This window comes from Pseudopodoces humilis, chromosome 8 (genome assembly GCF_049639895.1).
Source record: "Pseudopodoces humilis isolate 2021_Gansu_Grassland_sample_001 chromosome 8, ASM4963989v1, whole genome shotgun sequence".
Classification (NCBI taxonomy): Eukaryota; Metazoa; Chordata; class Aves; order Passeriformes; family Paridae; genus Pseudopodoces; species Pseudopodoces humilis.
The window spans coordinates 20,001,177-20,026,259 of record NC_142207.1 but is presented as its reverse complement, the minus strand read 5'-3'; the positions used below and the strand labels follow the sequence as shown (position 1 = coordinate 20,026,259).

General features: G+C 36.4%; 1 protein-coding gene across 1 annotated transcript in view; it reads left to right on the top strand.

Moving 5' to 3' along the window:
* The window catches only part of SLC25A12 (solute carrier family 25 member 12), a 46,218-nt gene extending 23,444 nt beyond the window's left edge, over positions 1–22,774 (top strand). Inside the window, exons 8-18 of the mRNA XM_005519794.3 lie at positions 33–126; positions 690–774; positions 4,791–4,875; positions 5,336–5,494; positions 8,666–8,718; positions 8,912–8,992; positions 17,321–17,461; positions 18,832–18,970; positions 21,215–21,373; positions 21,548–21,638; positions 22,163–22,774. Coding sequence (XP_005519851.1) covers positions 33–126; positions 690–774; positions 4,791–4,875; positions 5,336–5,494; positions 8,666–8,718; positions 8,912–8,992; positions 17,321–17,461; positions 18,832–18,970; positions 21,215–21,373; positions 21,548–21,638; positions 22,163–22,352 — 1,277 coding nt within the window. The 3' untranslated portion in view covers positions 22,353–22,774. The remainder of the gene's footprint in view (positions 1–32; positions 127–689; positions 775–4,790; positions 4,876–5,335; positions 5,495–8,665; positions 8,719–8,911; positions 8,993–17,320; positions 17,462–18,831; positions 18,971–21,214; positions 21,374–21,547; positions 21,639–22,162) is intronic.
* Positions 22,775–25,083: the final 2,309 nt, after the last annotated feature.

Below are 25,083 nucleotides of genomic sequence, written 5' to 3'. Positions count from 1 at the left end.
ATGTTGCATTTCTCTTTCTCTTTTAAATCCAGAGGAATTTGCACACTCTGCAATCCACTTTGGACAAATTACACCACTGGAAATAGATATTCTCTACCAACTTACAGACTTATACAGTGTTACTGGGTAACATAATCATGAATTTTATCATTTTGCAATAGTGATTTTGGTGTTTCCTGTGTGATCTCTTATTTTTATCCTAATTCTAAAATGTTTTGTGTTCCGTTATATTTTGTTACAGTAATTTATTCAATGTAAACTGATTTTGTTGTTTGCATGGGTTTTGTAAGTGAATTATGTATGTCAAGCACAATTATTAATTGTTGTATTATAGGTATACATATGAAGTAGCAAAATACAATATTCCCAGAAGGCTACAATGCACCAGTTAATGTTTTGCATGGATCTTTAATGCATGCAAAATCTTATGTAGAAATAGCTAGAAATGGTTTAATTTGTGTATTATATTCCTTATTACTAGTAATGAAGAACTTGTTTCTCAATAACCTGTTCCCTTAATTTCCAAGCATTCTTTAATGCAGTATAGCAGACTTCTTAGGTCTGCATTCAGATATGACAAATGTCTTTTTTAAACTCATATGTACTTTGTGGGGTGTGGCCAGGAATACTGTACTGAATGTTTGATGCTTTATCTAACCATAATTTGCTTTTCTCTGCCTTATGTAAAGGCGCTTAACTTTGGCAGATATTGAGAGAATAGCACCACTGGCTGAAGGTGCTTTACCTTACAATCTGGCAGAGCTCCAGAGGCAGGTGGGTAGAAGGAAAAAAAATTGAAATTGAGTGAATGTTAACATGTACTTGCAAATGCAAAATAAGAATAATGCACTTTAAACAGATTCCTGATACGTGGAACATCCTATGTGTATTGCTGTAAGGATAGAAATGGGGCAGACAGTTAGATACTGTATGTGTCTGGACAAGGTATGAGATGTCAGAATGGCCTGTTTAGATATGAACATATATGGATACTTGGATTCCTTACCGTGAATACATTTGTTCACTCCTAAAAAGGCTTTTCACAGGACACAGCCCTCCATGAAATTCTCCAGTGTGAACCCTTCGTGTGAAACACAGTTCTTTACAAACTCCTCCAGTGTGTCCCTTCCACATGGTGCAGTCTTTCAGGAGTAGATTCACATGGGTCCTCCATGCAGTTACAGCCTCTCTGGCTGTACACCTGTGTGGGGTGCTACAGAGTCTGCAGGGGAATCTCTACTCCAGTGCCTGCAGCTCCTGCTCCTGCTCCTTCACTGACCTTTGTACCAGCAGAATTGTTTCTCTCATATGTTCTCACTCCTCTTAACAGCTGCCATTGCACAGGGTTTGTTCCCCCTTCTTAAATACATTATCCCAGAGGTGCTGCCACTAACACTGATGGACTTGGCCTTGGCCAGCGGTGTGTGTTGGCTCAGTCAGACATGTGGGAAGCTTCTGGCAGCTTCTAGCAAAGCCACCCTTGTATCCCCCCACCCCCAGCTTTGCCACACAAACTCAATACAGGTAGTAAAAAATATTATTATTAAATGTAAAGTTTATAAATGTGGTGTTTTTTGAAAAACATGATAAAATTATTGGCTTACCTAAAATGATACTGTACTTGCTGGCTACCTGATCTAGACAGTAGAAGGGAATTTCAAATATACTGGGATTGATGAAAATAATTAGAAGATGAAAAATATTGTAGTAGAATGTCAACTTTTTATTTCAACAGGGCTTTACATTTATGTTTGGGAGCTTTGCTTTTATCATAGTTTCCTTAATAAACATTTCACATGAATAGTACCGCATAGGAGTTCCAGGCTGTGTAGTAGGATGTTGAATATGTATACATTATTTCTTACTTCAGTGGCTCATTTTACAACTGTAAGAGCTAAAGATTTAGGACCAAAAATTGTACAAGTGTTTAACTTACATTGTTTTAGTTACTGTTATTAGAGCTGAATTTAATAATTTGGTTCTCTTTCAAACAAATTAGTCTGCTCTGTTCTTAAAGTTACTGCTCCGATGACCTTGGTTCTCTTTAGGCAATTGGACATATCTGATCCAATACATGTTGAAAACCTACATAGTGGTGACAGTCTTTCTGTGGGTTCCTGATGACAAGAATGATGGAGTATAATGCATCAGAAATGTGAATACAATGTTTATCCAGGCTAATAAATATTTTGGAAGAAGTTTTGTAATGACATTCCACTGCCAGCTTTGGTTTTAATCAGTGTTTTCATACTCACCTCTCTGAGTGGACAAAATACTGGCTTACTTCATTTTTCAGAGCTACCTTTGTAGCTTGGCATTCTTTTAAAATGAGCTTACTGATAAAAGTTTCCCTCATCACTAAAACAAAATATACTCTTTTCGCACTCTTGAAGTTGTGAATTATATTTTCATCTTACTGTACATTCTGTCTTAAAACCAGACACCAGAAAGCAAAATAATTTCATTTTATTTAGTTCATAAGGAATAGTCTTTTATTAGACCTTATCCTAAGTGAACAGTGAATTAAGTGTATTGACAAAATGAAAGATAACTGTTCGTGAAGAGCACATATCAACTCAGTGCAGTCCAGCTGTCCCTGGGAAATGAAACCAATTCTGTAATCAGTTTTATATGATTTAAAAATCCCTTTGTAAAGAAAAATCTTAATTTTTACATAAAATCACTCTATATAGATTTGGTAGAAATGAAAATTAGCCTGCTTTCAACCATGTTTACTTTATTGTCAATTTTTTTCATTGTGTAAGATTTTTTTAAAGCTTAGCAGCTGAATATCCTATGGGGATGACAGCTACAGTAATTTTCTCTTTATAAATATTCATGATTTGAAAGCTATAGCATTAATTACATTCATTTACATATCCATCTGAACACACAAGCAAACTGAAAACTTTGTGAACACTTATTTAATAATATGAAAGTGACATTTCCTTCAGAAAGAATTTGATTTTTAACATTCAGTGATGCATTCACTAAGATTAATGTCTAAATGCAATGATTGGATTTTGATGAGAACCGTGTGAAGCTTTGAAAAAAAAAGAATAATCTTAAACCAGCTGAAAGGCAGCAGGTGTGCTAAACTAGGAGAAAATGTAAGTGGAATGAAGAACTAGTTCTGCTTCTGAGGCTTTTTGGGGTATATTATTGCATTTGTCTTTTATTTACATGAATCAAAAGAAATATATGTGAATTTTATAACTTATTTTTGTGGTTATTTTGGTTTTATTCTTTGGGTGGTTTTGTGTGGTTTTTTTGTTTGTTTTTAATAGGCAATCATAGCGGGTTTACAATAATGAGGATATTCTTTGGATTTAGTGCTTCTATTGCTTGTAAAGGCAGTATATATTTTTTTTGCTTTTTTTAATGCTGCTCTGCATGTGCAGTGTGTAATTTGGTGCTACCTAGAATTTCTGTATTCTAAAATTCTTAAATTCTGTTAAGCTGTATTGTGGGGGAGGAGTATGTCTTGTGGAGGGAAGTGGTTTTAGCTGTACCTTTTTATTCTGTGGGAAAACAGTATAAAATATAATCCATGGTTTTTTACAGGTAACGATCTTATCTTGACCCCACAGGCTTTTGTCCTTGTGTTGTGTATATACCTTGTAACACTTTATGCAATGCAGGCAGGTTTTTGCACATCCAGTGTAACACCAGCCCAAAGAGAGTAGTTTGTGCTGAGTCAGGTGCTGATCTTCTGTGGCGTTTCAGTGAGCTGAGCGTACCTTGGCTCAGTAGCCTTAGAGAGGGAGCTGAGAAGTGTGTGCGTGGTAATCTTTGTGAAACTTCCTAATATGCATCAGTCTGGGGTCTGTGGACATTCCAGCTGTGCTGGCAGGAGCACATCTGCTAACAATACAAGGTACTTCTAGGAAAAACAGGTTTGTGTTTGGAAAGTGGACTTTAGTATCTGCTTTACTATGGAATTTAACAGTTAATATCTTGGCCTGTTAGGTAGCACAAAAAAGTTATACTGCATAATGTCAGTTCTTCTCTAATTGTCTTATTTATGTTTGGGCAAAAATTTGGCCCATCTTACATACTTTTTAGTGCAAGTTTGTGAACATGTCTTGTTAATCAGTCACCTTGTTTCTAATAGCCATTTCATAACATGATTATGAGTCTCTGCAGATATTTTCTGTGCAGACTGTATTATTTAGAATACTTAACACATTTATAATGGTATATGTAATTGAAAGGATTGAGGTGAGCATTGCTCTGTAAACTAGCAACAGCATGAAATAGTCTTGTAGAGAATGCTTTTAGAAATAATTGAATTTTGCTTGTTTTGAAAACATGAAATCTCATGCTTGTGATATGCACTAATGGATATGTAATCTTAAAATATGTCCTGTGCTCACAGACCCTGTCTGTGAGATATTCTGTGAATTCCTTTTGAAATATGAATTTTATTTGAGTCAAAAGGGAGTTCCATGCCTTACAAATTCAAAGGCAGCAGAATTGAAATAGCAAAGTTGTTTACAGTTTTTGTCTTCTTTTTCTTGAGCATCATTGTTTTGATTATACTGGTGTACTGGTTTGGCACAACTAGGAATATGTAAGGAATATTTTCTAAGAGGAGTATTTGGAAAATGTGCTTCATCCATTAGGCACAATAGACATTATCTAGTAATTATTTTTTCTTCTTCCTCCTGAACATAAAACTACTAATTTTTATCAGATTCTTCCTGTACCATTGTTAAAGCAGTTCACAGATGCCTATGTTTTCCCGTGCAGATTTTCAAGATTTTTTAATTTCTTTTTCCCTCACACAGCAATCTTTTGGAGAAGTAGGCAGACCTATTTGGCTCCAGATAGCTGAGTCAGCTTACAGGTTCACTTTAGGCTCGATTGCTGGAGGTGAGTAATATTTCTGTTTTCTGTTTCCAAGCTCTGGTTCATTTAACATTTTTTTGACAGACCACTTGATCTAATCTAAGGTGGATGTTTTGGTTGTACATGTGTAAAATCAAATGTTGGAACCATTTTGGTTTGCTATTACCTTTCTTTCCTTATCACTTGGGTTCCAGAATCCCTCCACAGTCCTTGAAAACTATGCCAGCAACATACTTCCTTAGTGGTAATTCAGATAGGTGTTCTTCATTCTACACACCTTGTTTTATGTAACTGTAATTCAATCTCCTTGAGACTTTTTTCCTAGACCTTCATTGTTGTTCTTCCTTACCTCCAACATACCAGAGGTCTTACCAGCTTATATATTCTTTGTGTTTAAATAAATGCTGTAGAAAATAATCACTATAATTATATATTACACCAACAGTGACATTGCAGAAATAACAGCCCAGATGCTTTCTTACAGCTGTTGGTGCTACTGCAGTATATCCCATCGACCTGGTGAAAACTCGTATGCAGAATCAGCGCAGCACAGGTTCAGTCGTAGGAGAGTTGATGTATAAAAACAGCTTTGACTGCTTTAAAAAGGTTTTGCGTTTTGAAGGCTTTTTTGGTCTTTACAGAGGTAAGTGAATTTAAATATATATGTAAAGCCAGTAATTTTCTGTTTTTAAACAGAAATTTTAATACCTCAACAGCTAGTTTCCTGTGGGAAAATCAGAATACTTGGTATCTTGTCTAACATTACTTTCATTTCTGAGCTCAGTATTTATCTTCCTTTGTGCACCCTTCATCATAAACAATTGCTGGGAAAAACTGGGCTTTTTTGTTGTTATTAGGAGTTTTGCTCCTTGCTGCTTAAGTAATTTAAAGACTTAGTTTTTGGGGCATTAGCATTGAGGATATAATTGTAATCTCACAAACTGAGGATTGCAACTTTCGGCTGGGGTCAGACATGTGGAGCAGATTACCGTCTGAGGAATAAAGATTGGTTTTACAGCACATATTTTTTGTTAAGAGACAAAAGATGGTAAAATGGAAACGTATCTGTAAACTGGATGCAAAATATTATGCCTGATACTTTTTCAGGTAGTGGGACTTGTTTTATAATATTATGTGGTGAACAGAAGTTGCATTCTGCTGTTGAATTATTTTGCTCTGTTTTACTTTAAAATATCACCAGTGAAACTCAGAAAACTGTAGTTTTGAAAAAGAATAAAACTCTAAGATACAGGTTAAGAATTCAGCTTTTTATCAGTTAGGCTGAGTTCTAATCACATTGGTAAGGTGACTTAAAGACAGGGTACATGCTTGCCAGTCCTCTAAATAGATACTTAGTTGGATTCTCTATTTTTAATTGTAATTTTCCATAACTTTATGAAGTTCACAATTTTCATTAGGATCAGCAAGGTATTTATTAGTTAGCACACGTTTTTCTTTAGCTGCAGCAAACTCACATGATGGCTACAGAATTTTGTTCTGCTTTGTGATGTGTTCTGGCAGTGAAGACACTGGACAGTGTCCCTTATGGACAGTATCTATGAAGTTTTTGAATGTGAAAGTCTGTGTGTTTTGGCTAAAGAGTGTTTTGTAGTCTTCCAGAATTTTGCTATGCAAGTAAGTAAGGGAAGGAATATGTTGGTGCAAAGTTAATGAAATAGCTGTAGTCTGTGTAAATTATGTCTTACTGGTAAGTTGTTTTCTTTTTTTGATGCTAAATCCTTCATAAAAGCAAATACTTGAGTTACATCTATGAGACTGATTCTTCAGTGCTGTTCTACAGTACTGTTTTCTTTCTCTTGCCCCTACCCTATTTTTGCACAGCAGTATATAAAATAACTTGTTATTTTGTTTCTGTTTTCTGACCTTACTCATACACTTTGAAATCAAGGATGATTCCACTGACAAGTTAAAAGCAGTGTTTTACACTTGAAAAAGATGTTCTTGTTTGAAAGAATGTCAGTTTGCTAAAATTTTTAATAGCCTGTTTAATAATTATCTTTAAGATTATTAAGGATAAGAAATTCATGCAGTTGTTTTGAATCTGTTACAGTTAATGGTCAGCATGTTTCTGAGATTTGTACTCAGAGATTTAGATGGTCTGTTGGAAGTGTGTTAAATTAAACAGCAGAAACACTTATGGAGTTGACTGTGGAGCTGTTACTGGGTTCTTACGTTCCTGAGCTATACAATACAATCCTACTTGTATTGTAATATAACAGTACATCTATCCCATAATATAATGGTACAATGTAGTTGTTTCCTGCAGTTTAAAAAATAGAACTGAACACAAACTAGGAATGTTATCATTCTAAATAAAAGCTTAAATTTTTTGGTCAAGAAAATAAAGGCACTTTTCAGTCTTGGCATACAACTTCAGAACTAATAGTTTCTTCTCAGGTCCCTCACTAGACCATGCAATGTCCCAGCTTCTCTGGCACACCAAATGTGGTGCCCAATGAGTTCAGCTACATAAAAGAAGGGAGTGGAGGCATTGTCTTGCAGTGTTTGTCTGGGGGTTTTGGTTTTTTTAAGTATAGGCATTGCAGAATTGGATTGTCTTTTCACAGTAGATTAGAAATTCAGGCTGGGAGGGCACAGTTTCTTTTTGTTACTGTCAACCTTTCTTTGTGTTTAATAACTACCTTTCCTCAGCGTAGTAAGTCTGTAAATCACACAGAAAATACTATGTTGGAAGAAAACACCACACTGAATATATTAGCTGCTGCATTTTCTATTAAGGCACCTTTGTTCTGAGCTTCCTTTTAAGGAACTAGTATAAAAAGTCTGCAGAATGAGTACTTCTGGGAATTTTGAACATTTAACATTTTTGCTATGATTCTCTGTACTTAACAAAGTGGAAAGTGGCATCAATACAGTTTTTTTGCTGTGGGGTTTTTCTGTTAGTTAACTGGCAAACACTTTTGACAAATGATGTTCCATAACCGTGGAATAACATTAGAAAGTGACCATATCTAGTAAAAACAACTTTCTTTTAAGTTTCATGATCTATACCTATGTCAAAATGACCGTAGAGAAAATGGATTTAAAAATAACAGATGCTGTTATAATGTGTTATGTTAGGAAGTTAAGACTGCCATCTGCTGATTTTTTTCTTAAACCTATTAGTTCCTAGAAAAGTGTATGTGCATTTTTCAAGTGACAGTTCATTTTGATAGCTATTTTCCAGGAGCAAGGGCCTTGCCAAAATCAGTTTCTGTCCACTAATACCTTCTTTTAGTAAGATAAAAAATGCTTATTACTAGTAGGGTTTAAAGAAGTTCATGCTACCATGTTGAACTGAACAAGAGAAAATCCTTTATACCCTTAGTTGAATCGAGTCTTTAGAAAATTCAGGTTAGTGAGTCAAGTAGAAGTGACTTGATAATTTATCACAGTCATGTATATGTCACAATTACTATCTCATTTTAAAAAGTGATTGCAAGCTTTATGGGAAAATGATGCTAAGGGGCTAAAAATGTCAAACAAACTCTTATGTAGTAGACATATCCAAAGTATATGTTTGGTCCTTAAACTTTTTTCCTTCTGTACAGCAACAGCATCAGGCTTGACTTGAGAAAGGTAGATCTGGTCACACATTTCATTTCAACAGAAATTGTAATATAAAATTATACTGGTATGAATATGCAGGTGCTCTAGCAGCATCCCATACTTAAATGCCATCCACCTCAAAGGATATTCCCTGTGCAGAAAGGCATTTCTGTACAGCACTGATAAAATACTATTTTCTCTATTAGGAAGGTAATGTTGCCTTATGATGTCTTTGTTTCTATAGGCTTGTTACCACAGCTGATAGGTGTTGCTCCAGAAAAGGCTATTAAGCTAACTGTACGTATCTTTTTTTTTTTTCCCTCCCTGGCATCCTTTTGTTTAACATGCACAGGATTTATTTCTTAAAATGTGTGAAAGATGACCACTTACAAGCATTCTAATATATATATGGCTACAAATACACTTGATATATATTAATAAGGAAGGAAAATAACTTAAAATAGTGTGTAATATATTGTATCTTTATTAGGTTAATGACTTTGTCAGAGACAAATTTACTAAGAGAGATGGTTCCATTCCATTCCCTGCAGAGGTCCTTGCTGGAGGCTGTGTAAGTATCTGTCCTGTATTCCTAGGAAAAATTGATTCTCAGTCATGTCCAGAATAGTTGGAATGACAGTTAATGGGTGTGCTTTGTCAATTTGAACAGGAGTGTTCTTTTTTCTCCCAGTCACAAGAAAAGTACTTTTTCTGTTTGGAAAGCTTAGCATACTCCTGAGTTAAGTACTTTTGGAATGATGTGCTTAAACAACTTGTTTTGGCTCAGTTTGTAACTTTCACTTTCAGCAGTGGGTTTTTTTCACAAAGTCCAAAGAAGAGGGTGTCCTATTCTCCCTTTCCATATGTTTTACTGGGTTGCCATTCATCATTAGTTTGGGAAGATACAGGTACTCCTTGAGAATGGATTACAGGCATGATTAAGTTTCCTTCTGCGGAGGGATGGAGATGTCTAGAATGGTTTGAGAAAATCTAATTCTTGCTGAAGATTTCAAGAAGGAAAAGAAATACAGAGATCTTCAACTTGCTGCATGTGAAATTTTTACTGTTGTGAAAATACGGATAAAATGAACAATATAGCCTTACCTTTCAGGTAACATGTATGAGTGAATTGTCTGTTTAAATGACTTTGTATAAAATGCAGCTATGCTACTCCAGACACTAATTACATCCCTCATCCAAATACAGTTAAAAAACAAGCCATGTTTTTGTTGAAATTGAGGGCTGTAATTCAGTGCATGTTTTAGCAGTCTATAAGTGGTTTGAATTGATATTGATGATAGATTTCTTTTGGTTTTGCACATTGGCTAATTTCATTTGTGGGATTCCCCGACAGTTGTTAACCCTATAATATGTTTAAGGCTTGAGTTGTGTTTCTTTTGTAGCAGTGAGCACTAATGACTTCCAGTTGAGTAGGCTGACAGGCTGGTATAAAACCTCCTTGGCTTACAACAAAACCTGGGGCAGAAAGGTTGTTGACCTCTGCAAACTTTTAATTCAAAGAAACAGCCCTGAAGGGAGACTGCTTATAGTTCTGCCTGATTGAATTTGGCAGCCTGGTACATGCTTGAGTCTTCACCTGTCAGTGTATAAAGTTTATTTTTTGAGAAATGTGAGAAAGGAGCTCTAATGTATAGCTAGCAAAAGACTAACCTTTTTCTAGAAAGCTCCATAGCACAGAAAGCAAATACAGGTCATCTATAATGGCAGAGAATATAATTCATTTGTGTTTGTGTTGTGCTTAAATTCATAATTCAAATCAAACTTTTAGTATGAATTTTATTATTTTACATTATTTTGTACTGAAATATCTAATACTAAATTCAATCTACATCAGAGCCTTTTTCACTTGCTAGGTACTCCTTTTTCAAAGTAAATTCACTGTCTTACTGTAGTGAACATAGAAAAACTGGGGAGAAACTGAGTTTCAGATAAGCCTTCAGTTTTTTTAAAGATGAGCAGATTTGTAGTCTGTCCAAACACAACACCTTCTAGCTGACTGTCTGAGCTGATATTTTCATCTCCTTCTTCAAGATAATATTAATCTCACTCAATCTGGGAGAATTTTAAACAAAATTATAAAAGTGCTGGTGACAGCTCAGCAACCTGAGGGATGTTTCTTTGTAGCTTCTTCTGGATCATCTGATATCTTACCAGTTGAAGATTTTTTCTGACTCTACTGCTGTTTAGTTCAATTTTAGCAATTCCACTTCTTCCTAAATAGCAGAATCTTTGTTAGCAAGCCTATAAAGTTAAAAGTCTGAAAGTGTCAGTTGGCTAAAGCAGAGGCAATTAGATGTTAGTCTTCCTTTTTTTCATCCTCAGACCTTTTCATTCTCATTTTGACAGCTCTTTTCTGTGTTGACTTGCTTGGAAATAGTGTTGGTCTTCACACTTCTGTTGTTATTGTGTTCTGGTTTTCTACAAAATATTATGGGGCGCAACCAACAATTATATCCAAGGAAGGGCCACAAGTAAGCTTAGTCCATTTCCTTGCAGGAGCACAAAAGGCTTTGTGTTTGGGTGATGTTACCTTTCATTTTTCCTTTATTCTCTTCCTTCTCTATCTGTTAGTACAAAATGATGGGTTAATGTGGGATGTTTGGGTTTTATATTTGCCAAAATTATTTTCAGCATTTGGATTTGGGTAACTCAGGTTTCTGTGGCTTTTTGTTACTGTTCAACACTTAAATATTTTGCTAATAGTATACTATAAATCTAGACTAAAATAAAAATGTACTTTTTTATCTTGTTGTAATATCAGAAGAAATAGCATTATGCCCACATGTAGTTCTCAGAGATGGACTTACTACTGTTTCTGACCCTCACTTACCTGTGTTTAGTTTTGACCTATCTCCTCATTAACAGGAATAATGCAGTTTTTGGTTATTTCTGGTATGGAACTGCTGGTGGATGAACAAGATGAGCAGGGCATATTTTCAGAAATTACAGCAGAAAGCTTTCATACTTTTAAAAGCCTTCCCTCTTGCAAGATATACAAAAGCACATTGTGCATGCCATAGTCCTCAAACAGCAATCAAAAGAATTCTTCTGAGGAAGTGGAGGCAAAGGAACCTTGGGAAAGGTTCCAGCAGACATGGCAAATTCTCTCTGGATGGTGGTGCTGTATCAAAGCTTATATATGGTGTTACAGTCTTCTAAGACCCACACATAAGATCAAGTGAAACCTCTGACATTAAGACAGTGGTGGTTCAGGAGACACTGTGTGGGCTGGTCAGTATCCTCAGCTCTGGAGTATCTGGAAGCAGTGCTGTATTGTCCAGCAAAGGGGCCACTCACAGGCATGTCCCTCCTCCAGAAGTGCTAGCACTGAGAGACTAAATCGCTTTGGCCAAAATCTTACTTCTCAGGCTCCAATCATTCTCAGCTTCTGTAAGCTTATGGAGTAAAGTCGTGTTCCCAGAAAGAAGAAACATCTTCGTTCTCACAGCAGTTAACAAAGGCTTCTGCCCAGGCAGAGCCTGTTTATATGGTCAGCTGCCTGTCGTCTTTCCTTCCTTACTGCAGGGCAGGGACCTCCCGCAGGCAGCCTGTGCCCTGTGCTCCTTTAAACCTACCTGCTGGCTGCTGGGCAATGTAAATGTCACTGGGAAGTGCAGGGTCTGCTCTGTCAGAGCCCAAATATTCCCAGCTGTTCTCAAGCTGTAGCTGTATTTGAAAACTGCAGAGCAGCTCAGTTACAGCAGTCAGGTCATACCTGTCAGTGAAAGGGCTCTTGTCCCTGACAGATGAAACTGATATCCCATCTTCCTACCTGCCTGAAGTATGCTGGCTTGTTAATCATTAACAGTACTATCCATATTTACACATGTTCAGGACAAACAATTACTCTCCCTACTGTTACTGTAATTAATTGAATTACATTTCATTGTAATTCAGTGATTAAACTGCATTCCTGCCTTTGAAGTTTTCAGCTACCATTAGCTTTGAGTTGCAGGGAGACTGAGTGAGGCTTTGGCAATGCTTTCCTCTATCCTGACAGAGGCCTGGGAAGCAGAGAGCGCATGCCTGATATGGACAGTGCTTCCCAGAGGAGCTTACACGCATGACACATGTGAGTACATCGTGAGGGGCAAGGTGCTCTAGGGATCTGCTCATCCTCAGTTGGGAAGCAATGTTGAAGTAGACATCTAATGCTTTGTAAATGATTCATGGTTACTGTTACAGTAGACAAAGATACTGTGATTTTAGTCTGTTAATTCCTATGAGTTACACAGGAAGAAATGGATTCTTGCCATCCTGTGTGTGGTGCTTAGTATTTTGAATGGATGAATTGTGTTTCATCAGAAAGATGTTTTTGCTTTATGCTGTAGGAAGAAAGATGATGTAGGGTGCCAGGCAGAAAGGGTCTTGAGAACCTTTGGAGATGTAGGCAATGCATCTGTTGATAATTAGAGTCTGGGCTGTGTGTATGTATGTTTGTGTTTGCATATACCTACACAGAGAGGTTCAAATTTACCACTGATTTTGAAATCTTCATTAAATCTAAGGTTCAGTCAAAGTATTTTTGTTATACTTGTAAGAAATAATTTTCATACATATTTATGCATGTATACATACATGCACACAAAATGAATATAGGTTTATCAGGCAAATAGGAATGTGTTGAATATTTAGTTTGGAAAAAATAATGTAAACTGCTAATGGTTTTGTTTATCAAGCACAAAAATATAGAATTATAGCTGTCAGACTACTTTTCCTTCAAAACCCTGAAGATGTGTTACTTCTTTATTATACTTTAAAAAAAATAGTTAGAAGCAGAATTAAACTTTACTACTTTACCTTGATTTCTATTGTGGACCTTTAAAATACAAACAAAAGAGACAATAAGCCCACTCTAGGTTCATGAATAATGTCAGCTTTGCCTAGAGAAAGAAATGCAAGTTCTTTTGATGTTTTTTAGCAAGACTCTATTAAGTAACATCTTATTTTAGTTGCTTCTGTGGGACATAGTTGTGGTCCAGGATGTGGTGGTTTCTAAAAGGAAGGAAGGAAGGGCTTGAAGCAGGCCTCTCCCCTTTAGACCATATGCCTCTCGGGTGGAATTGGAAAGGGCAAGAGGTCTCATGTTGCAGGGTCACTTGTGTATTTCCTTCAGCCTTTGGCATGTCATAGGGCATTTGCTGTGGGATCTCAAACTACATCTTTTCTCTCATAACCTTTGCTGTCAGATTTAGTTCCTTTATTTGCTCCTTGTAGAGTTATTTTACATGACATTAAGGTTAAGTAGAAGCTTTTATTACTGGTATTTTTGATGTGTATGAATAACCTCCATTCAGAAACAAATTTGTCAACCTTTTTTAAAGTGTCTGTTGCAATTTATGTGTGAAGCGAGGATTTGTGAGAGAGAAATCTAGATTTACTGCACCGTCTCCAGAAGCAATTCAGGGACTGCAGTGTATACCTCTGTGTGCACATACGCGTGCATGTGTATTTAACATACATAGCTGACAGCTGAAGTAAGAGACTTTGAAAAAGAATGATGCTGATTGCTAATGATTTGCACAGGAGCGTGGATATTTGTACTGCAAACCTACATGCTTCCAGTTAATTTTTGTTTGGAGATGCTTTTTGTCATTCTCCTCTGCATCCTTTTCTGCAGAGTGCTCTTCTGCTACCCAAGGCAGTGCTCTCTTCTGCATCACACGTTCTTTGTCAGATAGATAGCCACCTTTTACTTAAATAGAAAATACAGACAAACTAAAAATCCACTCTTGTATTCATTCTTTAAAAAATACACAGTGAAAAAGGGAGTTTCCTTGTGTAACATGTTCTGTATTAAAATCAATGCTTATCCTGCCTGTACTCGTGACCTAGCACATTTGTGCCACTCCACTGAATGCAGCGCTCCTCTTCGTGTGAATGAAATCACTGCTGGGCAGAAAAGTTTGCCAAGCTCCAAGTTAAACAGTGTAAGTCAAGACCTCGATAGAAGGACGCAGTGCTGTTAGGGAGTATTTAGCTGGGTATCTAGATAGTTACACTCTTTTTGAGAAAGCTGCCTGTTGAGAAGTCTGTCAGCACCATAAATACTCAGTGTTCATAGTGTTGATGTAATTAAAGAGCTTTTCAATGGGTTTTCTACTGATAATATAAGCATAGGGTTTTCCTTGTATTTTATTTTGCTTAATAACCTGACTACCAAATCATCTTCTAATACTGTTGGAATACATAATTCTGTATTAACTATACAGAATTTGTAACACTGTATTTCTAATTAGTGTTGCTACTAAGTTATTAAAATGTGTTGTGTTCAGAGTCTTTTGCTTTCTGTATCAGAAGAGGGATATGGCTGATTTTAACAGAAAGGTAGGCAACTGTGCACCTAGGAGAGGAAAATGTTAATTGCAGGAAGATTGAATTCAGGGTAGAAAATAGAAATGTTTACAAATTGCCCTATTTGTATTTCTATGGTAGTTGTTAGGCAAATAGGAAAAGTTATTTTGGCTGCTCTGCAGGGTGTGCTAATTTTTTAACATTAAAAATAACAAATGGAATTTCACATATGCATGTAAACAAATAATACATATTTAATAGGCCGGTAGCTGGTAATTGTCTAGAAGGAGTGACTTTCTAGTTAAGTGTTGCAATTTAAAGTTACCTGCATTTTTTTGTATGGTCCATTGTATTATGTAGCCAGAACATGCTGCTTAACATTTTATCTACCAAAATTATTTTTTAAAATTATACAGGGAAATGCTAAACATTTGAAATTGGTTTTATGCTTAATGCAATACAAACCAAAAAAAAGGTTAACAGAATTTGCCAGATGCAAATTTCATAAATTTTATTTAGATTGAATAACTTCTTCGATTGAGAACTTTGCCTAGCAAGACAGCCATTTCATCTTGCATGCGTAGGTGTGTATGAGCTAGAAAAGGTGAGAAGAAAGGAGAGTCTAAAGAATGCCTTTGGACATATGAGTGGTGTCAGCTGAGTAAACACAGTGCAGTAGGTCCAAGGAACAGAGAAGATGGGAATCACTTTGGCTGGTCTGTGAGTTCTTGTGATCTTCCTGATGGTTGCAACAAACACACACAAAAACATAGGCTTTGATTTGCTTTTGGAGAAGTGAAGAAGTGAGGGAATAAAATGAAGATTAACTGTATAGACTGATGATTTGAGTGGGAAGTGTTAAAGATAGTAATTACTACAATGGAGATAATTAATCAAAAGCAGCAGTTGATCTCCTGCTGTTTGGGTCAAGGTGCTTCAGTAAAGCTGTTGCAATGATGATTTTAAATGTCAATATTGAGTGAAGTAATAAACAGAGCTTGCAATAAAAGGCTGTCGGTGCTCCAAAAAGGCTCAGAGAAGTATGGGATGCTTGGTCAGTGAAGGTGTTGATGCTTCTTGTCACCAGCCCATAGACACTGCTGAAGTGCTGGGTCATTCTCAGTAAGAGCTGACAAGGGTTGCAATGCTCTTTTGTCTCTAGACTAGAATAATCCAGATTGCCAACTTCTAAAGAGTGCATCAGGGCTAGCTAATCTCAAATTTATTCTGCCTGCTGCTGGAGAAAGGAAGGTTGTGCTATATGCATGAAGGATTACTGTTCATTAGTTAGACAGATCAGTTAGCAGAGACCACCATGCAGGCTGTCCAGGAGGTGCTGTATCAGACTATTGGTTTTACTTCACAACACCCCTGTATGCACATCCCCCTCCTAACCCCACAGCATCACAAAAGGAGCTTATTGGTTGGGCAATTTAGAAGTGGTAAAAAGTTTTGACTGCAGATGTTCTGCATCTGTTTACTTCACTAAAATTTGATGGGTTGGAGGAATCAATCAGAATTAAGAGGCACTTTTATATTGTGCAAGAAATGCTTTTTAAAGTTGGCTGTATTCAAGTGGTTATATGCCACAATTTTTAAGGAAGTGGGTTTAATTTTTAAATGAAAAAAGGTGGGTTAGGAAGAGGGGAGGATAACAAGCTTAGTAAAATGTAGCTGGATTGTGATGAACCACAAACTTCTTCAGAAGTGAATGGTAGTACCTACAGCAAACCAGGGAGAAATCTAAACACGTCATTTTATACTGGTTTAAAAACTGAAACCAAACTGTCAGGTTGAATCTCTCTCAAACCTGGGACACAGTTCTTTGAAAGCTTTTGGCTAAAGTGCAGAATCAGAAGCAGCTTTACAACACTACTGCTAGGAAGTTTGCAAGACAGTCCTTCAACACTGCCAACAAAGTATTTCCTGCAAGTAAAATCTGTCATGCCCAGCTCAAAGATATGACTCTTGTTTCTATCTAGTATCATATTTTGAAATGTTAGTCTTCCTATCTAAATTTCATATTTTGTTTCCACTTAGGACTATTACAGGCTGCTAAACAAAACTCCAAACATCTTTTCTAATAATTTAAAATTACACTGTTAAATGCAAATTTACCTTTTAAACAGCATCACTTCTAAATGCAAATAGCATGTCTACACATTGGTGATGGATTATTATTGAATAAACATAAGGTCTTCTTTATGTGTATTTGATGCTCTAGTAGCACCAAGTGTAATGATTATTTTAGTTTAGTATTTCCTGTAATATCTGATAGACTTTTAAACACAGCCATTACTTCTAGAAAGTGATGTCGAGGAGAAAAGCAGAGACAAACTGAATTAATTCACCTCAGGGGGCTATAAAATTATAAATGTAAAAATCTATTTTTACATACTCATGATTTCTGATCCGGGGCTTTTGACTTCCAGACAGGTGCTTTGTTAAATCTCTCTAATATATTTTTACATGAGAGTATCAGCCAATGCAGTGAGAAGTGAAGGCACTCATCACTTTGCAAAAGTCAATATGTCACCACATGTTTTAGTAACGCAATTTACTTTCTTTTTCCTTGGGTTTGCAGGCAGGAGGTTCCCAGGTCATCTTCACTAATCCTCTGGAGATTGTAAAGATTCGGTTGCAGGTAGCAGGAGAAATTACTACAGGACCCAGAGTCAGTGCCCTTTCTGTTATAAAAGATTTAGGCTTCCTTGGTCTTTATAAGGTATGTACTTCTGCATTGAGTGCCTTCATCATTTTATGCTAAACTTCTATATTGTTGAAACAAAAACTGTTAAAGACAAAGAGATCTTTTGAATTTAAAACCGATCTGTTCCTGCAGGGCAGCCCCACAGTGGAAAACTGAAGAAAACTCACTTCTATATTAATGGCAGTGGGATACAAAAAAATACTCCCCCATTCTATCCTTTGGGCTTTTATGCCAAACTACAGGGAGTCCTGTATTGCAGACCTGCTGGCTTCTGGCACTGCTCATTTCATTTGGTGGGGTTTTGTGAAAAGTTTCTTTAGCTTTCCCTGTGCGTTTTTCTTTTATTTATTTTGAATCTCTGTATATCTATTGTTATCTTTGCAGCAGGATATTCTCTTTGTCTTAATAAATTGATGGTAGCAAAACAGTAGTGAAGTTTAGAAGGATTCAGATTTTTAAGAAGTTAAGTGGTGGGATTTGTCAGTAAATTCCACTGAAAAAAAGCCTGTTCTGTATGGTACTTCAGCAGAATGCCAGTCAACAGATTCCTTCCCTGCAGGTATACTTACTGCCATCATTACAGATCAGGTGTAATGGAGCAGAAGCTATTAGTTTCCTTAAACAAGGAAGAGTGTTTCTTCCTGTATCTTCTGCCAGTGCAAGGGGTAATACGTAAATTTAGCTGTTATATTAGCTGTGCACTTACAAAACATTGCTTTATGTGATTTGCCCATAGACCTGCAATAATACTATAAAAATGTGCACATTTGCTTTTAGAGCTGAAGCTTTTGTTTTGAATTTGTTTTGTTTTGAATTTGGACTGTTGTGTTTCCTGATTAAACTGCACCCAATTTACAGCATTTTTTCTCTTCTTTTTCTCTTTTAGCTAGTCTTCCAGTGCAGCTTCTTTCTTTTTTGCATCATCTGTCAAACAGATGATGATCAGTGTGAGGTCTTACAGCGCTCACTGGTATTTTAATAGTGCCTTTGTGTCTGGTGGAAGAAAGGCTGGCAGGGACTTATCTTGCTGCTCCCCTCGTTGTCAGAAAGACATAAGGGCTGATCTTTGTCACTCCTTTCATTGCCTTTGGACACATAGTGTGTAAAAAGTATTTATCCTAAGTACTGATGTCAGGATTGATGTCATGTATAACTTAGCAAAATTATACATGAACCTCGAATCTTCCTCATTCCAGACACTTAGTTTAGATATGCTTTATTCTTATTTTCAAGTTCCCTGTATCGTCTAAGACATTTATTTTCTGTGTTATTTATGTGGTAGATCGAATGAGTTTGTACTTTCAGGGCTCAGGCTGCTTGCTGGATATCAATTTTAGTCTTATTTACAGAATTTATTTGCATTCTGTCTCTTTGCTCTGTGTCAGGGGGCCAAAGCGTGTTTCCTCAGAGACATTCCCTTTTCTGCAATCTACTTTCCGGTTTATGCTCATAGTAAACTGATGTTTGCTGATGAAAGTGGCCATGTGGGAGGGCTTAATCTCCTTGCAGCTGGAGCCATTGCAGGTAATTTTGCAGAATGTTTCCTAAAAGTAATTTTTTTTCTTTTAGTGTGTAATATTTAATATTCATTCAGTAGTCCCATATAAAGGAAGGGTACTGTACCATTGTATCTGATTTAATCTAAATTTGATCACTGTTATCCTTAGTGGGAGGCAATGTAATTTTGATGAGAGCTAATTACATTTGCATAATGTGGATAAACAGCGTAATGCAGCTCAGCAACTTGTAGTCAAATTTGATCTGTCTGTCTCAATGGGGTTTTAGTTGTTACTGAGCTCTCAGAGTTGAAGGCTAATTTGAATCTTTGATGAACATAAAAATGAGAGATCATAAGAGCTAAGAAGAAAATGACTTACCCAGGTTTGGATTCTGGAATAATTGAAAAGAAACTTTGTTCAAATGTAATTGCTGAAAAATAGGGCATTAGTTTATAAAGAAGCTGAAGTACCATACTCTGAAATTTTAAGGTATTTTACAGCATCTCATACAAGTTTAGTATAAAGACAGTATGTGGCTGTCATAAAAAGTTGTTTTCACTAAAGGCAAGGGGTATAAAAATATTAGATGTAGGAACTGTAGTGGTGAATATTTAAACATGCAGATAGAGATGGCCAGATTCTGCACTGTCAGGGATGAGCTCAGCAGATGAAAACCAGGTATCTGCACGGAGCTTCGCAACTGTGAATGATTCAGTGTCAGAATCTGTAGTTCAGAAACACCACTGGGCTGAGAAAGACCCTTTGCTACTTGTTACAATTGTAAGGAATCACTATATAGATATATATACATCAATTGTGAGTGTCTGTGAGTATCAGTTTCCCATACTGGACTTGACACCTAGCTTGGCTGCACCTTCTCTGTGCCAGTTGGTGTGTTCCTCATGCCAGAGGGAAGGGAGACCACCTAGGAAACATCTAACAGATTTGTAGCCCTGTTCATTCTTTAGTATTGGAGAGCTTCCAGAAATGGAAAATTATTTAGCTTATTATACTCATACAATACCCATATATATTGTTAACTTGCATCTCCTATAAGACTTTTTAGACTGCAAACTTCAAACTTTGTTGTTTCATTAGTGTTTCTGTGTTGCTCATACTAAGGGATGAACCCTATTAAAAATGTATGTCAATCTCATAGGCCTACTTTTATAGCATGTACAGGAATCTGTCTCTGAATTGCAAATTTCACATTCTCAGTTGCTCACTCAGTCCCGGTTACAGAGCAGCAGGCAAGAAGACAGTCTTGAAGGGATCTGCCTGTAAGGAAAGTCTGCATATGATTGCTGTCGGTGTATGCTTGCAGGATTAACTGCAGTGCTTCTGTTTTCCTTTAAAACCTCTTGAATTGGTCAGTGACTCTTTAGAGTTTATCATCACCTATGCAGTCAGTGACTTGTTAACATTTTAATTCAATATTAACCAACTGTAAAAGTTTAACAGAAGTCAAAATTAATTTCATGGTTTTAAATCAGAAGATGGTTCCTCTTTTTAGGGGGATGAAGTTTTTATAGTATTCAGAAGTATTCAGAAATATCTCAGATAACACAGTTACATACTGTGGAGTACATTTCTGAAAACTTTCTCCTTTCCTTTGACTAGAAAGCCGAGAGTGGTGCCTTGGAAGTGAAGATTTGTTCTTCCATCACTGTTGGCTAATATCACGCTGTTGGTACTAAGCAGACTTGTAAAACACCTTCATTGTCCTCAGTCTTTTTATGGCTTGCCTACTGAAGTAAGCAGCATCTATTCTCCTACAGAACAGTCCAAACAGCTGTTTAGACACATTTCTGTAAAATAGGGGTTTTAAGCAGTAGTTTTTCTCATCAACACCTTTAACAGATGGATGCATAGGATTCAATTGCCAAATCAATCATCTATGTAATCTGCAAAATATGTTGTAGAGTATTAACATATACAGTAAATTTACACAACTAATTTTTATGTATTACATGTATAGCCAATTCTGTCTCGATTCAAACTACTACTACAGCTAGACCACTAGAAGATTCTGAGAGTGGATTTTGATAATTTATTTCCTTTACTACCAGTTTCAGCCTTTAAATTTAGAAGACAAATTATTATCTCATGCACGACAGTTTTATAAGCATTAAGAGTAAGAACCTGTATTTTTTTGTAACGTGTAGCTCTTGTAAAAAATATGTAAGTTTGCACTTGTATTTTTCAGTTGTAAGTGTTTTATCTTTTACAAGATCCTCTGTGCAAATTAAATGTGGTTTTCTTCTAAAAGGTGTGCCTGCTGCTTCTTTGGTAACCCCTGCTGATGTCATCAAGACAAGACTGCAAGTGGCAGCTCGCGCTGGTCAGACAACATACAGTGGAGTTATTGACTGCTTCAGAAAGATTCTAAAGGAAGAAGGCCCTTCAGCTTTGTGGAAGGGAGCTGGAGGTGAGAAAAAAAATTAAGGCTGACCCCAAATCCGCAAATTAGCACTTGCTTTGGTAAGGACTGAAATCAGATTACAAGGTCTGATGGTGAAAAACCTAGCACCTTGTTAAAAATGTTTAGCTTCTCTCCTGAGGAATTGTTTTATTTAACACTATGATTTTTAATATTTAACAGCTCGTGTGTTCAGATCTTCACCCCAGTTTGGTGTTACTTTGGTCACTTACGAACTTCTGCAGAGATGGTTATATGTTGATTTTGGAGGCCTGTAAGTCAAGTATTTGCTATTTAGCTTGAACAAAACAACTGCTAAATTTAAAGAAAAACCCCAAACTTTTTCATGCATGGGAGCCATTAAAACTTACTGACTTTGAGCACCTGTACTTAGATTGTAGGATGCAAAAAAATTCCCCCATGCTTATATAATTGAGGGAAAACTTGCATGCCACTTCTAAACAGGTGAGGAGATGAAGAGCCATTTCGTATTTATTTCAGTACACTAATTTGTATTTCCATGGCAGCAATTTTGTCCATTTTCCTCAATACACTGGAATCAAAAAGAATTTTAAAAAATTATTAGTAAAAATGTAACTTCAGTTTTGGGTTTTATTTAAAATTAAGTAGTGGTCTGATCTCATTCACTTCACCATAGGATTCAATTAATTAAGGCCAGCTTTAACAGTCTTCCATATTCAGACAAAAGACTTAAGTATTTAAGCCTGAATAAGTCTATTTAAAGCCCTTTCTTATGAAATCTAGTATCAAAGTGACCTTTTCCCTTTGTTCAAACAGGAAACCCACTGGATCAGAATCTACCCCAAAAACACGAATTTCAGATCTTCCTCCTGTTAATCCTGCACATATAGGAGGATACAGACTTGCTACAGCTACGTTTGCTGGTATAGAAAATAAATTTGGTTTATATCTTCCAAAGTTTCGAGCTCCTGCCACCACCTCAGCTCAAGCACACAGCAGCAGCTGAGTCCTGAAAAGATGTTTCAAATGAACAAAGTGATGAAGTGGAAAGAGTTCACAAGAGTACTGCTGTATTTTTTTCCAGTCAGCTGCATGTGTTCTAGCTGAACTGAGCTTGCAAATCTAATTGCTCCTTTCAAATAATCATATATACCTGCATTTATTTATTTACACACAAGGAACTGATTGAAGCTGTGGTTCTCTGCCTTGTTTTAACCAGTGGCATGAAGCTATAGCCTAGACATTGCCTTGCACAGCTTGCATTTAGTGTTACTGTACATATTGTACAACTTTGTACAGAGACATCAGGGCATCTATACACGTACATTTATATAATGGGTATTGCAGTTCATTGCAGAATAGTTTGAAATGTACAGATGTTTTGAAAGTGTTTTGTTAACAATCGTGACAATAAAATGTTTAAAAACGCTTGCGTCCGTTTGCTTCTTTGAATTTAAAGGAAGTTGTCCAGTATGATTGTTTTGCCCTCCACAGAGGAAATGTGAAGATCAGATGCAGCCATTTAATGAATGGACAGGACAGGACAGGACAGAGCCTCTGCAGGAATGCCCTTTGCTGCTAGTTACAGCGAAGGAATTGAAATGCAATGTGCTGGCTCGTGTTAGAGAACACAGTAATTAGATGAGCACATGCAATATTTTATTTTGCAGCACTATTTTGTGACAAAGAATTCTCTCAAAATAGATGGCAATACTAAATGTGTAATAGATATTACTTCTATGATAGCATATTCAAAACACAGTGAGAAATTTGCCAGTTACTAACACACTCAAGAATTTTTACAGGGTTTCTTAGACAGAGTGCCTTTTTTTCCAAATAGAAAACTTGTTATAAAAAAATGAAAGCATTCTCTTTATTTCTAGATTGTTTTACCATGAGATTAGATTATTCTGCATGGGGGAAAAAACCTACTTTTGTATTATTTTTATATGGAAAACTGATTGTTTATATTTACAGGTGAGTGGAAGTAAAAGGAGAAGAGAAAGTGAAAGCTTGAACTATTTATGGCTTAGTGTCTGCCAAAAGTTTCCCCGGTGTAATATTTAAATACAAAAATGTCAGGGGAAATATGGGAGTTTAGATTTCTGCTGTCATGGAGGAAAATTAGTCACACTGTTATTGCAGCCACAGATGAGATGGGTGGTTTCCAGCCTTGCTTACTGAAGTTTTACATGTTTCTTATAGGGTTAAACATCCTGGAATAGAGCATATCCAAGTGGTATAAACCAATGTCAGGTTCTGTTTTCTTCCTTAGGTGACAGCAGGCCCATCAGAGATTAAGTCATTTTATGAAGAAATGGCTTCTTAAAAACTGAACACTAAACAGTCCAGCCCTTCTCCAGCTCTAACCTCTAAGGAAGACAAAAATTATTTTGGTGCTGAATAATATTTAGTAAGCCAGAGGTTACAATACACTGATCTTGGAGGTTTGATTACTAGTCTACAACATGAATATAGATAAGCACATTAGAAGGCTTCCTTCTTTATTTGTTGTATTGTGTTTAAGGAATTTCTTGTTCTGTACTGTTTCTGGATAGAGACTGGCTTCTGGGAACTCTCCTGTATCTATGAAATTTGTCTTGCACTTTTCTAAATAGTGATAAAAATGGCATTTGGTCTTAATCACAGCTTGCTGACTGCCTTAGGATCAAGGCCTTAGGAGACTTGACAATGCACACAGCATTTGTATTTCTTGCAGCTCCAAAACTGGATTGTTTGGCTCCCAAAATCCTCACTAACAGCATCTAGCATCACTTTTGGTTTCAAGATTGCAGGTATGGCTTTTACAACATTTTTAATTTGTAGTCAACTATTCTGTGAGGGAGGACCAGAAGACTACAAGCAGGAATTAAGTAGCATTAAATTTAATAGATGAAAATTATTAGAAGGTTGAAACTACACAAAACTAATGCCTATGACCTGCATGTGTGTGAAAGAAAGCCTTATCTACTGGATTTCTGAAAATAAAAGTGTGAGGGAAATGTATTACTAATGAAAAGTAATGTCAATAAAAAAACCCACAAGAACAACCAACCAAAAACCTGAACACCCCCTCCCTCCAAAACCATCAAACCAAGAGACCTTGTGCTTATTAAGAATTCTTTTGCTTCAAGGTACAAACCATCTCATGATGTGCCTGTTCTTACTCTGTTCACATGCTGCTGTTGTAGGGTTGAGCAGAACACACAGGATAAATGCCTGCAAACTGAGCAGCATGGCTGCATTCAAAAGGCAGGGACACACACTTCCACCAATGGAAGCCTAAACACATTTCACTTCCAGACCTGCCAATAAAGAAAACTTTCTGAGACAGAACTGCTGTGTCTCTACAAGCTGCTCATAATAACAGAACTAAGGCAAGGAGAAAGAGGAAAAAAACCCTCAAAACTAAACAGAAAAGTTTAACAAGAAAGAAACAATGACATTACTGGACATGAAAGTAATTAAGGAATATAAACCTATTTCCTATTTTTAAGCATACAAAACTAGCTCTTCTGGCAAAACAATGAGCTTGTAACAGATTAAGAACAAATATAGAGTCCGAAGTTAAATACTACAAAACTGATTTAGTGTCTAATGACGAAAACTCACAGTATTTATTTAAAAAAAACCCAAAAACCAAAAGAAACAGCCCCTCTGCAACCCATCTTGATAGAAAACTTTATAATATGCTAAGAAAGAAAAAAGTAACCTTTAACACAGAAAGTCTGACCGTT